This window comes from Aulonocara sp. 'chitande type north' Nkhata Bay, linkage group LG1 (assembly GCF_057382095.1).
Source record: "Aulonocara sp. 'chitande type north' Nkhata Bay isolate Kocher_YH1m ecotype deep benthic linkage group LG1, A_spYH_male_GT1.1, whole genome shotgun sequence".
NCBI lineage: Eukaryota > Metazoa > Chordata > Actinopteri > Cichliformes > Cichlidae > Aulonocara > Aulonocara sp. 'chitande type north' Nkhata Bay.
This window is the reverse complement of record NC_141344.1, coordinates 11467984-11482552: the sequence shown is the minus strand read 5'-3', so window position 1 is coordinate 11482552 and position 14569 is coordinate 11467984. Positions and strand designations below refer to the sequence as shown.

The 14569-nt window shown below is 40.1% G+C and overlaps 1 protein-coding gene across 1 annotated transcript in view; it reads right to left on the bottom strand.

Moving 5' to 3' along the window:
- Nucleotides 1-14022, bottom strand: part of cd276 (CD276 molecule) — a 72065-nt gene extending 58043 nt beyond the window's left edge. The window contains exons 1-2 of the mRNA XM_086269730.1: nucleotides 13786-14022; nucleotides 8804-8899 (exon numbers count right to left, since the gene is read on the bottom strand). Of these exons, the coding sequence (XP_086125856.1) occupies nucleotides 8804-8849 (46 nt within the window). The 5' untranslated portion in view covers nucleotides 8850-8899; nucleotides 13786-14022. The remainder of the gene's footprint in view (nucleotides 1-8803; nucleotides 8900-13785) is intronic.
- Between the last annotated feature and the right edge of the window lie 547 nt (nucleotides 14023-14569).

Here is a 14569-nt window from a genome sequence, read left to right as displayed (position 1 = left end):
ATGCTCAGAAGCCATAGAGGGCAGGCTGGGAGATGTCAGGCTGTGGGGATTTACACACTGCACTTTGTGTTTATGGGTCTCAGCTCTGTTTGAGTGCCTGCGAGACAGAGACGGGCACTTTCACAGCCGACATGAAATAAACTCATTACAGCCTTTGCGAGCACTGGCAACGGGCCCCGCTTAGCAGCAAGGCACAGGGCTGGCTAGAAAAGGCTGCAAGTGATCTTAACACTGCTCTCCACTCTACTTTCAAGACTACCCACTACCTTGTCACTATCAACACCTCCTTCCATCCTGCTTTCCTGAGACATGCAAGGTATGGGTGCTACTGGGGTTTCTTCTACCCAGAGTTTTTCATATAGTGAACAGCATGCTCACTAGGCACATGAGATGAGCTTGGAGGCTGACTGTGAGACTGAGAGACAGTGTGATATGCAAGAAGACAGCAAAGGTGAATCTGAACTGTTATACTGGGGCTGCTCACAGGGTAAAGCACAAGTCTGTTGGTAAATAAAACCCACAGATGCCTCGCATCAAACTGACAGATACCGACAGGTGAGTGTGCATGTGTTCACCCACATGCATTTACAGATGCAGTATGTGTTCGCGTTGGATTACCGAGCTGTGACTGTAGGCCTTCAACAGTCAATCTAGTTATTACGATAGGCTTTCATTTCGACAAGTCTGATGTGCACACCTCAATTACTGTGTTATGTGCTGGATTTACAGTTAAACAAAATCAGTCGCTGAGTTTGTGTAATTTTCAACAAATTATTTTTAACCTTGATGTACTTACGTACTTCTGTATATCGTTAGCTTCATAGCATAAGTGCCTAAGTCATTTGACTAAGTCAATGACTTAGGCACTTATGCTATGAAGCTAACGATATGTAACTGTACAAACAACATCTGGATTAAATGATTAACGTTAGAAATAACCAGATATATGAAGATTAAATAAGAAGAAACAAGAAAGAGCCTCTTAACCAAGTATACTTAAACGGTGGAATGAGTAACTAGTATTGGAAAGCCATGTTTCCAGGGCACTGATATAGTAATAGAGTCTGCTGTGACATTAGTGAAACCAGAAAATACTCCTTACTCCTTGTATAGAGTGAATAAAAAAAACTGACTATGTACAATTTATACTACCAGCTTTAAATATCATGAAAGAAGGGAAAGTATAGTGCCATTGAGCTTGAGTTAGCTTTATACTTGTGGCAGCTTTGTACTCTGGCAAGCTGTCCAGCCCAAACAGCAGACAAAAAGTTGTATTAGAGACAATTTGCAATATTTAAAGTAAAACGCTCAAAACCAAATATATTAAAAAAACAAAAAACAAAACAAAACTGGAAAGATGTCCTGTCATCACTTTCCTCCTGTCACTCACTCACATGCTTCACATGCGTCATGCAATTTACTCATTTCAACATCAACTTTTTTTTATCCCACAGCTCCAAAAGTGAGTCAACAAAGGGATAAAATGTACAAGCACATTCAGCTGCAAACAAGACCATGCACATACACTATTACAGCAAGAGAGAAAAGGATAAGACAGACTTCCAAATGAGCTTGGACATGTGTGTGGGACAAGGACAGTTTAAAAAGGTGCAAAAATGAGAAGAATATCCTGTTGCAGACAAGCATGCACCAATACAGAATACAACCAGGGAGAAGGAAGAAGAGGCAAGTTAGGTAGTGGTTACTGGTCTAAAGCGAAGCATCCATTAGTTTTCTGCTGCTAGATCATAGTACTGCAGAATTAAGATAAAAACCAAGCCTTTTCCAACAAACAGAGGTAAACAAAAATTTAAGTAGAGCAAGAGTGCAAGGGACAAGCTACTACCATATGTTCTTTCTGGAACATACTGAAGTACAGATGAAGACCTGGACAATAACACTCTTATCTTGCATTGTTGTTGATTGTTATTACCTGCTGTGAATCACTTCACAACTGTAATCTAACTGACATGAAATCTCTTTACAACTAGATTTCAAATCTACAAATGGAAGAATTTTTGATAATTAAATAAACTAATATATTAGTGAAAACTTGAGAAAAGTTTCCAATAGCAACAATACACTATGTCTCAAAGGCTGCATTCACTCTTTTGATCAGCTTTAAGTATTCTTTGGGGTGTTTTAGCTTTTATTATGAGCAGAAAGCTTAGAAAGAAAACAGAGGAAAGACACAGAAAATGGCTCTTGGCAGATTCAAACCCAGGCATCTGCAACAGCCTTACGGCATATGAGCCACCTGCTCAGCCTCCACGCCACCTAGCTTTAATCTCTAGCCTTCTCAGAGTCATCATGTTCCAGTGGTCCTAAGTAGGGATGGGTATCGTTTAGGTTTTATCCGATACCGGTGCCAAACCGGTACTTTTGAAACGGTGCCGGTGCTTAAACGGTGCTCAAACCGGTGCTTAAAGAATGGAGAACACAAAATTGGTCCAAAAACCTCTCATGTTCAGCTGTTTTTTTTGTAAAAAGATAACAATGTTAGCCTTTTCTGCAGCTAGAGGGCATATATGGTATCACTCTTGGCTGGAAGCAGTGCTTAAACAATGGAAAAAACACCAACTTTGTCTAAAAACCTCTCATGTTTAGCTGTTTTCCACTTTTTCTTTGGTCATTTTAGCCTTTTTGGCCAGGGTGAAGGGAGCATCTGCCATCAAACAAGAAGACAGCCGCATGTAACTACGACAGTGTTTGCTAGTTCACCTTGCATGCATTAATGTAATAACGTGGTTAACCTACTCAACGTAAATTACACACGAACAACATTAAGCTACTCACGCAGAGAAGAACGGCTGCTGCTGCCTTCATAATTTCTGCTACACTGGCAGGGCTAGGGGCCAGGACTCTCCTCTTCGGGTTTTTGGGGGATGTTGCTAACTCCGGGTCCGATAACAGGCAACCCACCTGGAGTGGATGTGCTCGGTGTGAGGTCTCGCAGCAAGCTATCAAATACGGCGCATTTTTCGGCTTTTAAAAAAAATGCTATGCGTCGCCAGGTGTTTCATCGGATTTGAGGTGTTACCTCCTTTGACAGTATCACAGTATCAGCTTAAAGCACTTGTTGCAGGCTGCTGAGTTTGCATATTTTGCTATGAAGTACAGCCTGACTTTTGACTGCTTCGCCTTGGGCATTTTTAATCTGTAGCTCTGCTCTAAAAGAACGTACGTACCTGGGCCCGCCTACTATCCTCGGAAACGTAAAATGATTGGCTAGAATTCAAAGTGTATGACATCTCAGGAAAATAAAGCACCGAAATAAAGCACCGAAATGTGCGCTGCTTTTCGGTCTGGTTACTACCGTTTATGTCAGAACGATACCGGTACCCATCCCTAGTCATGAGTTTAATCAAACTGTTGATCGTTGCAAAATCTGATCCCTTCTGGAAAAAAAATGCTTGGAAAAACAAACTGTGCTGATGCCAAAAAGGGTCAGTTCTGCATGGATGTTACTACAAGATTTAAAAAATAAAAAGATGGTTATGCCATTCCTGCTGTCTTTCAAAGAGCTGAAAGGTTTTGCACAAACAGTATTGTGCAGTAGGAGTAACAAGTGCTGTACAAATGTGTATATTGCAGTAGATCACTACTATGCTTTGTTGGAAAAGGGAAAGGCTACATAAAGTGTTAGTATTGATGAAATGTATCAGTGTTATCTCTATGAATGCAATTTTAAACAAAATCCAGGTCCATAAACACAATCCTACTGACATATACACATATAGAGACAGAGACACAACTTCATGCAGAAACAGACACCCAAAGGCCAGACAGCACATTGATATTCCACACCTGTATGACTGCTGACAGCTCCACAGCATCACACTGTCAGAGGATTTGGACATGAGGTACCCTGACACTACAATGGAGACACTGTTACAAAGTTGCTCTGGAGCAGAGAGGTTCCATCAGCCACAGACACAAACACACACATGTATACACAGTGCTACATCACTACCCGGGCCCCTTCCAATGTCCTTGACACACACACACACACACACACACACACACACACACACACACACACACACACACACACACACACACACACACACACACACACACGTCATTATTCAAATCAGGAGTTTCTGCAGTAATCTACAAAGATACCTCCAGTCTTTATCATCAATGTCCACTACAAAAAAATATATTTTTAACACTCAGTTCAATAATCATTTTTTAGCACTACAAAAAAGTGTCTTTGCTCCAATTAGAGTTAATTTCATTCCATTCTGTCCCACTTCATAAAGCTAATAATGGCATCAATTCACTAACAGGGAATGGAGCTATTTGCACAATGAGTGTTTAACACAGTAAGTGCATGTTTAAAAGGTACAGCCCTGCTGAAACATGATACAACAAGTGCTAATATGATTTAATACATAAGGAACATCAAGCACAAGCACTGGAGGGGAAATTGCTGGGGCAATATTGACACAGCAAAGCAAACCGGTACGTAAGGTGCAATACTAACAGACTGCACCGACAGTGGGTTTTGGTTGGGCAGGGAGAGACGCAGGAGAAAAATGCTTTTACAATAGTGCCCCCCTCTGTTGATGAATGTAACTGTAGCTCAGCACATTTCTATTCTACACATTACGCTCTACCTGAACATCAAAGGATTTTGCTCAAAGGATCTGCAAGCCCTTTCATACCGATTACTCTTATGATATTACCAATCCCTGTATAAGTCTGAGGGGAACACTAGCTTTTGATTTCATGGTGTCAGAGCAGATGTGCATGTCCATAACACTCCTATTTGAAAAAAAAATGCATTTGGAAAACATTAACTGAGTGATGGGAGCATGTGCATAGTAAGTATGATATGGATAGGAATCACTGGGGACCGAGAGCTTATTCTCAAAAAATATCATAAATCACAACAGGAATTATCATTGCTCTATTTTCCTTTTTCTCATTCATCTCTTACTTGTTCTCTACCTGTGTTTTTTCTGCCTTTGTTTCTTCATAGAAGTATGTCATCTCATATCCCGTCAATAACTCGTTAACGGATTTCGGCAGTCAGATGGTGTTGGCTAAAGAACAGTGGGCAGATAAAGGCAAGCCTCTGGCTTACAAGCTGGAGGGACAGAGAGCCTTTGATGAACAGGAGACAGAAAAACTAGTGAAGAGATGGTGTACATGAGAGCGCCTGAAGGTAGCAGTAGGGTCATGGGGTCAGATATTAGTAAAGTGAACATGATTTCTAATATTTAAAGCCTAACAAAAATAAGTGCTGCAGTTTGTTTCCAATTACAAAAGGTGAAAAACGAATTCATTTACTTGTTAATGCTCCACTAGGTCACAAATTGTTAGTAAGAACTGTTATTTGATGATGAATCTAGAGCTGATAATTTCTCATACTCTTCAAATGTTTTAGTAACGCCAACAGTGGCTGAAGAAGCTGAAAATTAATCCAAAGTAGGGGAAGGCTATAATTTCAAATATTTGTCACTACGAGGTATCTGAAAGGGATTCAAATGTCACGCAGTTAGGCAAGAAACTGAAACTCAAAATTGGCTCCTACGACAAAATAATTGCAATGAGACCTCAAAATGTACTATGAAGTAGATTTTGCTGTAGTAATGTGCAACATCTACCAAAGAAGGGGTACTGAAGAAGTTTCTTGTACATATCTCACAATTGTGGTTGGGTTTTTTCAGACCAAAAAATGTAACTAAACAATGCAGATCACGCATGCAAATTCAGTTTGATAGGTGTTTGTTGTTGGAGTTGAACATGAAACAACCCGACACATCACGACAAAAGACAGAGGCAGAGTTTTATCCCCACAGCACCTGACGTCACCACCGCCGTGTGTCAGACGCAACACCAGGCAAGCAGGGGTCTCCCTCTGTCAGCTGCTGGGATGCTTTCGCAGCAAGCCAGTAGTAGCTGTGACACTTCCCAAGCACAGATCAGCATCCGTTCAACACATTCATCAAAGCCTACTAGACACACAGCAGGCCCACATATGGCTTCAGGCCTCTCTTCCCCTCCAGAACTGCAATCTCGGCATATTACCTGTATCAATTTTTTAACAATCCACAAGCCAGCATTTTTAAGACTTGTTGAAATAATCATGAGGTGCTTGTTGGGTAATGCACTCTATTTCAATAAGTGCACTGTAAGAAAAGAAGAGCTGGGAAACAGTGAGACAGAGGCAAGCCAACAGAGACTCGTCATTATGTATGCACTGCAGCGAAACCAATCTTTGTTGAGCCTGTCCTCGATTGTTTTTAAAAGGATACTTTACTGGACACAATCAAATTAGCAAAAACATCACTGATACAGGGTAATAACCCTAAATTGAATTTGTGCACAGGCTAAAGTGTCCCCTCTCTGCAGAATCAATTGCTGTGAAGAGAAAAGGAGGGAAGGAAGAGGGTATTCATAGTTAGCAGACCTTTAAAAAGTACACTAGAGATGAAGGCATGAGCGGGCTATTTTCACGCTCTGGGGCCCTGCCATAATCTGTGCCTGGCGACTACTTTACTAGATGCAATCTATCCAATTATGCTAGTTAATTTGAATTACCTTACAGTTGCCATCACTGAGAGTAAAAATCGTGTCTGGTTTTCAATTCTACATTTGCATGGATGCGATTCTCTTTCATTGTTTGGTTTCTAAGAGCTGCCCACAGCGAGCTCTGGCAGCCTAGTGACTGTGCTAACTGAACACAGAGTATGACAACAACAAGCAATTAGCTAGACAGCCCCCTGTTAGCTCTGCAACAGGCTGACACTGCTGTGTGCTGCAAGCCAAGACTGTTACTGTACTCAGCTAACTGTTGTGGCTCAGGCATTACTGTACACAGATCTGCAATTTATTTTGCATTTTGCAGACACCTGTAACCACAATACGTTATAATGAGTGTGTTAAAAAAAATTAAGTAACACTTAAGGTCAGGGGTCAAAGCCAATTCTGAGCAGGGTGGCAATCTTTTCTCTCTCCTGCTTCCTAAATAGAGAAAAACAACATCCACCTACAGACAAGGCTCATCCTAGCTCTGGAGGCAACAGCTGTGCAGTGCTGTATGAGTAACATCAGGGAGAGATTTTACTGAGAATAATCCATCATCTGACTCCTGAGTCAGGATATAGCTGGGAGCTACAGAGACAAAGTTACTATGCTGGGATGACAGTGCTGTCATATGCCTTATTTCTTTTTCTTTTTTTTTACCCCAAAACATACCATTCTCACAAAGTGTTTTGGCAAAGCCCACAAAGTAAAATCACGTCTGCTGATATGGGAACTTGCAGGAATTATCAAGAAATGACATGGTTGAGTACAACAAAGATTACAGCAAGTAATCCCAGCGAGGGAGTTAGAGACCTCGGAGACCCTGGATCATATCAGCACAGCCGTCCACACATATAAATAGATGCTCAGTTAAATGCACAAGTCTGTAGGTTTCTGTGTGTGCCAGCAGAAGCTCTCTAAAGCTACAGGAAGTGGTGATAATAATAGTTTAAATAATGTCCACAAAATATGAGACTTTTGTAATATGATACGGTGTTACATAGGCAGACTGTAGTATCAAACTAGACTCCAACTAATTCACTTAGTGCTCCAGTTAGCAGAAAGTGAATCATTGTGTGAGCTACAATATAGCCCATTACCCGTGAGTTAAAGAGCTCCATCAGTCCCTGACACCTCCTCCTCTTCCCTCCCACTGAGGGAAGCGAGTTAGGCAGTGGATGCTATACAGCCAGTAATGAGCAGGCCGCAGGCCCATTTGTGCTGGGAGAGAATGGGTCCCTAATGAACCACTGAAGACACTTAGGTCCACTGAGTCAAAATTGTAATGTGCCACTGATGGCCGATAGGAGGTTGTGTCAGCTCAACCGGAGAGCAGAAAAGGCAAAAAAAGCTCTTTAAATGATGGCATTTTGGACGATAAAAGTTCTTTGTGAACTTTGAGGATTTGCGAACTGATTTTGTCCTTCTTCTTCAGGCTATATATTAATATAGAAGAATGGTACTCAATATGAGATTTAAATTTACATGGCATCAGCCACACACCAACTGAGAAAGGGCTGATGTTGAAATATATGCACTGTTGATACTTCTTTCGGCATATGCCATTCCCTTCTTTTATTTACTGTCATGAGATGCCATCACGTCAGCCCAGGCTATTTGTTTCTTTTTTATGATGACAAGTTTTCTTTGAGCGTCATTTCTACTGAAGTGAAACTTTTGAGTATGCGAGTCATGCATCCTCAGTTGCAACATCAACCACCAGCACCCTGCTTCCCGGTGTTATAAATATAATACGATGACTTCCTCATCACCCTTCTTGAGTCAAGGCAGGAAAACTCAACTTCTAGCATTTTTCACAGCGCACCTTACCTATGCCCAGAGCTCTCGCCACTCCTCACATGCTTGGAAAAGGTCAAAGCTGTTCTCTTTTACAAGCTGAATTATAAAGAAAATACAAAACACCCTCATATGATGAAGTTGTAACCCTTTAAAACTAAACTCAAAAGAATTACTTTGAAAAATATCCCTTTTCTCCTTTAGCCAGACATCTGTTTAAATAGGAATTTGCTCTCTGACAACTCATTTCAGTTGATGTGGGTTTAAACAGGGACAGTTTATAACTTTTAAACTATTGGCACATTATTTTTTGGGAGTAGCCTCATTTGAACGGTTGTTTTTTCCCAGTGAAGCTTTTGAAGGCAAAAGACTAATAGGCCCTGCAGGGTGTATTGTTTAACAAGCGATGACATTTCCCACCGCAGCCACTCGAATCTAATAGCAGGGCAGAGGGAGCAGCAACACCCACCCATCGCTTGGACAGCCAGCACTGCGGACAGCAGGAGGGACAGCATGGTCTTTCAGGATGGATTCAAAGTGCAGGTCAACTTCTTCAGACACAGCGCTGCGGAGGAAAAAACACAGACATATGAGGAGCCCCGAGATTTTTATAACAAGGACACAATAGTATAGCAACATAAGGTGATGAGCTGATTGGAGGATTACTGAAACCAGACGGGTTGCCTTATACTAATGTGTCTTGGCGTTCTTTAACTTGTTCTCCCAAGTGGAGAGAATTTGAGATGAGAAGACAATATGTGCTATATGAAAATCTCAAATTAATTTTGTCATTTACAAACTTTACTGACAAACCAAGTTACACGTGAAGGTGACTAAGACAGTCCTTTCTCTGGCCTGCTGAAAGCTTCTTTCTTTTCAGAGCGAGTAAAGCTGTGATGACAAATGGGGACTTTCAAAGTTGACCGGAAGCAGCCAAATCATTTTCTCCACTCCCCAGAGGGAAACACTTTGTGAGGACTAAGTACAGCCAGACAAAACTATCTCCTCCTTGTCTACCTCCACTCTCCTATGCATGAAATATTTATAAGATACTTATCTCAGCTAGATTGGTAAAGGTCATTATTTGTATCTGTATTTGCTGAGACAAAGCCCTGATTTTGCATCTTGGATAAAACTGAAGACTATTGTTTTTTCCCCAAAGAAAGAAAGTCACTGTGATACAACCACAGAATATGAACTAGTGGTGTAAAACAGTGTAAAAAACACACAAGTTAGAAAGCACCACTTTGTTACATTTTTTGTTACATTTTGCAACTATTGTACACACAATCTCTAGGTAATGCTTTCTTGAGATAAACAATATTGATGAACAATATTTTGGCTATTAAAGCAGAAAGGAAACTGGTATTTTGTGGATTATAATACTACATGCGTGAGTAATTCTCACATTGTTAACAATGTTAATAACAAAAAACGGTCAATTATTTAAAAAATATAACTTAATTGGACAAGGAAAACTGAACTTTTCATATATGTTTGTGGTCAGAAGTTGACATGTGCTTATCATGGGCATGAATATAAGGGTTATTTGGGGCTTTTAATGATTTTGTTGAACCAATTCTTTTTCCAGAGTGAAATGATTGCACAGCATGCATCTTTAATTACTTAAAAAAATGTATGCCCATGATAAGTATACGTAAACTTCTAACCACAACTGTACATTCTGTAGATAACTCCCATTGCTTCGAGTTAAAAACATCTAGGTAGAAGGAGCAAAAGTCATAACAGGCTTCTGTAGGTGAAACTGTGGAAGGATCCTTAACGGTTGCCTGCAGCTGCTTTCGTCTCCCATGGTCTCTCATTTGGTCTGGTTTTGGAGGCGTACGACCACAGCATCAGTTGTTGACCTCAGCTTTCCATCTCTTTCTCTCTGGCTATCGTGTAGCTCTCCTGAGCAATGCGAATCTGCCTTTTGTTGCCCCTTTCTGCACCCGCTGACATCCCAGTAGAGACTGTGGGCTGGCAGGGGCCAAATGACTCTGTTTCCCGCAGTATCCCTCGCTTTTTTCATTAAAAGTTCACTCCAAAGTTTTTAAAGATCGAATAAATCACTTGTAAAAAGACACCCTTTAAAGTTAACGTTGGTGTATTTAAATAATCTAGATAATTACTGACCAATATAATCACTGCTTTTGCCACATCCGGGTAGTCCTACCTCGATGCAACTTCTTTGAAAACACAGAAAATTAGCTCAGGGCTTTGTTTTTTTCTTTTATACCACATGAATGAGGATTATCCAGGATTTATAGCAATCACTGAGTGTGATTCACTGCTTTGATGAAAACCCTGAAAATCCAGGTATGACTGTAAGCTGGGCAACGCCCTACCACTCACCACAAGTGATAAAAGTTTCTGGTGGATCATACAAATCTACAAGTTCTGGAAATTTTGCGTTATGTTTTGCATGTGCAAACACATTTCAAAATGGGAAAACAGCTGATGGATCAAATGTTTTGTTTTAGTGCTATGAATCATTTCATCATGTAGCTCCACCTCATGGCTTAGCCAAAGCTTTTTCCATGAGTTTCCATTTATGGCTTCAGCAGAGAGGATGTGGGCCGGAGTGCCGTTTCATCGCATTTTCCACAACAGCTCTGCTCTCCACTCCAGACTTTCTGTATCACAATGTGAATTTTTCTAACCTTAGAGACACTGAATTCTTCACAGCAGCGAGACTCAACAATGAGAATAAATATTCATTGAATAAAAGAGCAGATGTGTATTGTAGCCAGCATTTTTCCAGCTTTACCTAAATATATTCCTAATGGTAGCATGAACTGTAGTCTGCCAACACACCAAACCACAGTCTGACTCAGTCTGTGCAGCCCAGACATCAGGAAGCCATCAAACAGATTTTACTGAATGAGTCACATTGCTGACCCCTTACCAGCTTTTGTTTCTTTCCTTTTTCAATTTAAGATTTCGTTAACTAAACTTGCATGTCACAAACTTTATATAAGAATACAATAAAGCTTAACTGTAGGAAGTTGCAGTTGAATATTATCCATTACCATCTTACATCAATATATAAAAAGTACTGCCAGCTTTTTATTCAGGTTTTGACATTTAAATTATTTTCATGGTATTATAATAGTTAATTGACAGCACTGTCATAAGACCATATAAATGAAAAAAAGAAAGGGGTTCAAAAGCTTGCTTGACAGCAAAAAAAAAGCTCAAATTTCTCTTAGTGATTAGTTGTAAGCTTTTGAGTCATAATTGCCCTTTTATATCATTTTGACACTATATGTTAAGGACTATTAAAGTTCTTATTGAGGTCAGGGGAAAAGGAAATGATTCTTGAGATGTCACAGAACATTAAGATGAACAATTTTGCCCTGCTCATTGTACCATCACTCTATTCTTTCAAGTAATCTCAGTTATAGTGGTCCTCTTTCTTTACTACTACACTCTTGAATCCAAGATATTAAATCTTGACTCACCTTTCTGACTGAAATGTCTGATTGGCATAAAGCATCGTTACCAAGCTCCTCAAATCATCTGGACCATCATTCACCTTACTCACAATACTGACATTTTTTTAACCTTAAAGACAAAAACAGAGCCCCTGAAATTTATATAGAGGCATAACTAGATTTTACCTGAGTCCTCTTAGGAATGACTGGATTCCTTTAGTCAAATCATTTACAGCATTACCTAATAAAAGTATAATATAACATATAATTCGCTCATCAAACTGAAAAGCATATCTTAAACTTTAAAAAAGGGCTTATGGCTAAGGAGCTGTATAAAAGTTTGACTTTTACTACTGAATGCCGAATTTAGTTTTCACTACAGCGCCACCTTGAGTCTCATACTAGTGTTCAACATGTAATTTAGTGACGGCTATGAGGCAGGGGTATACATCTGTATGAATCGATATTTGGCTCTTGGTAATCTGCAAAGTTTAGAGAAACTTTTATCTTATGGCATTCTTGATATATGCTGCATGTGGATTGGCATGGGGAAGCAAAACAAGAACTAAAAGAAGGTAGCGCACCTGTAAAAAAGACTAAATAAGCTCATCCCCTAGCCAGCTCTTTGCTTTTTTTTCAGTGATCAGTTTTCAGAGAGAAATATCCTGAATGATAAATTCTACATCCTCCTGCTTCCCACGGGTAGATCTACCTGCCTGCTAAGCGCAGCTGCACAATCAAGTGACAATTGCAGGATGACGGCAGGCAACATCCTCTTTGTACCATTCCTGTGGCTTCCAACCTTCTAAGCTTGTTTTCTTTAAAGAGCAAATATGCCGACTTCAGAATCAGAATCAGAATCAGAATACTTTATTGATCCCTGGGGGAAATTATTTTATTGCAACCTCACTTTCCTGACTGTCATCCTGCTGTGACATCCAAGAAGTTCACTCTAGAGAAAAACTTATCCTTCAAGTTTTGCATTAAGAAGCAAAGATTAGGAGAAAGCCTTGTCTTTCTATGGTAGAAATATGAAGCCCCAATCTGTCTTAGAGTACAGATTGGTGACCAATGTAATCTAGGATAACCTGATTTGCCACTTTATGCGTGCAAGCATTTTTATCCCTCGCATATTGAGATTTGATTTGTCTGATTTGGTTCTAGTTTACAAAAGTAAACACATACAAGTCTCATAAAAATCACATAAGAGATCTGTACTGAAGCAGAACAGCGGCTGAAACAGCAGTTAACAGTTATAACAGTTAATGGAGGAAATATTTGAGTGTAAAGAGACCTCGCACAAAAAAACTTTAGCCTTTATTTAAATTTATAACAGGGGTGTTAAACTGTATTCAAAGTAAATAAAGTATATGTGTTCTTAATATTCAAACCTTTAGCCTGCATAGCTTGTTTGTGTGATTTTAGGTTAGATATATCAAATTATCAGTCTGGTAGGACTTTTTAGTACTACCAGGGTACTATTTACCCCACATGTAGTTTGTTTGAATCTAGTAACGGTAATATAACACGGGCCTCCATCGCCACAGCTCAATCAAAAACACAAAGAAAGAAAATATGAGGAAACTGGAGGAAGATATTGCAGTAGTAAGCAGCTTCTTTATGAATGTTACTTTATTTGGAACTACCGTTAAATGCAATGCTCACTTTCTATCAAACGAGGGCGCAGTCCGTTTAATTCATAAATATGAGCTTTTTAGCTCCATTTTTGATAGAGTATACGGTCTAGCTTAGTAGGCCCACGACTTGTTTAAAAGGTAAGCTACAAACATCTGTACCAGACGTGTCTCTAGACCCGGTGAACAGAGCAGACTAAGCCTGTTTAAGTCAGCCATAGCGCCTCCCTGGTCCGACTTCGTGGAGTTTCCCTTCTCCCCAGCTGTTGCTCGTCTTTTAAAATAACCTAAGTTTCCCGTTAGCTTTTTCACTATGATACAAACAAAACATGCCGGTTAGCTGGTGCTTTTGCCCCCAAACACTATGTATAAATGCTTACCATGACAAGAGGGAGAAACTTGAAAACCACCAACCCTCCAGCGGAGGCGACTCTTTTCTCTGTTCAGCGCTGGCGGTGTGATTTTCCAGAGCAGTTCATTCCTCTTAGAGCAAAGCACGGCTATAACACTTTGTTTTGACGCTGGATAAAACTAGAGGGCGTTTTTCCTGAGTGTTTGGGTATGTTCCATTGATTTGGGACGGGGAGCTCTTCACAGAAACCACTCCTTGCTGCTTCGTCCAGCAGTGATGTCATGCTGACCCCCATCCCCCAGTTAACCATTTAGTGTCGTACCTTTTTTCCGTGAACTCATCGACTTTTCTTGCCACGTTACAGTATTTCAGGATAAATACATGGTTTGACTGAGTACTTCCAAGTCCAAGTGTGTGCAGATCGTATGGTCCTAAAAGGTATGGTGGCCCTAATGTGGTAAAATGTACATTTTTTTAATTAATAGGTTAATAAATAAATAAAATAAAAACACACACAAATAACGAAAGAATGAATTGTATTGTGCTTGGCAAATTTTTGTTTTCACCCGGGGATAACACAAATTATTGTAAATCATTTTTGGATGCTTGCAATTTGGTTGCAATTTCAAAACAACGCCACTGAAAAAAGCCCCCCACACACTGGCACCATCCATGTGCCGCCTAAACAGGAAATTATGGTTCAGCAGTGCTAGTGCACTGGACATCTGTGGCAGTCTGTGAAGAGCTACAAACAGTGTCTGTTGTCAGATAGGGGTTGTGTCAAAAGTATGATACTCTTGCTTGTGCTGTTC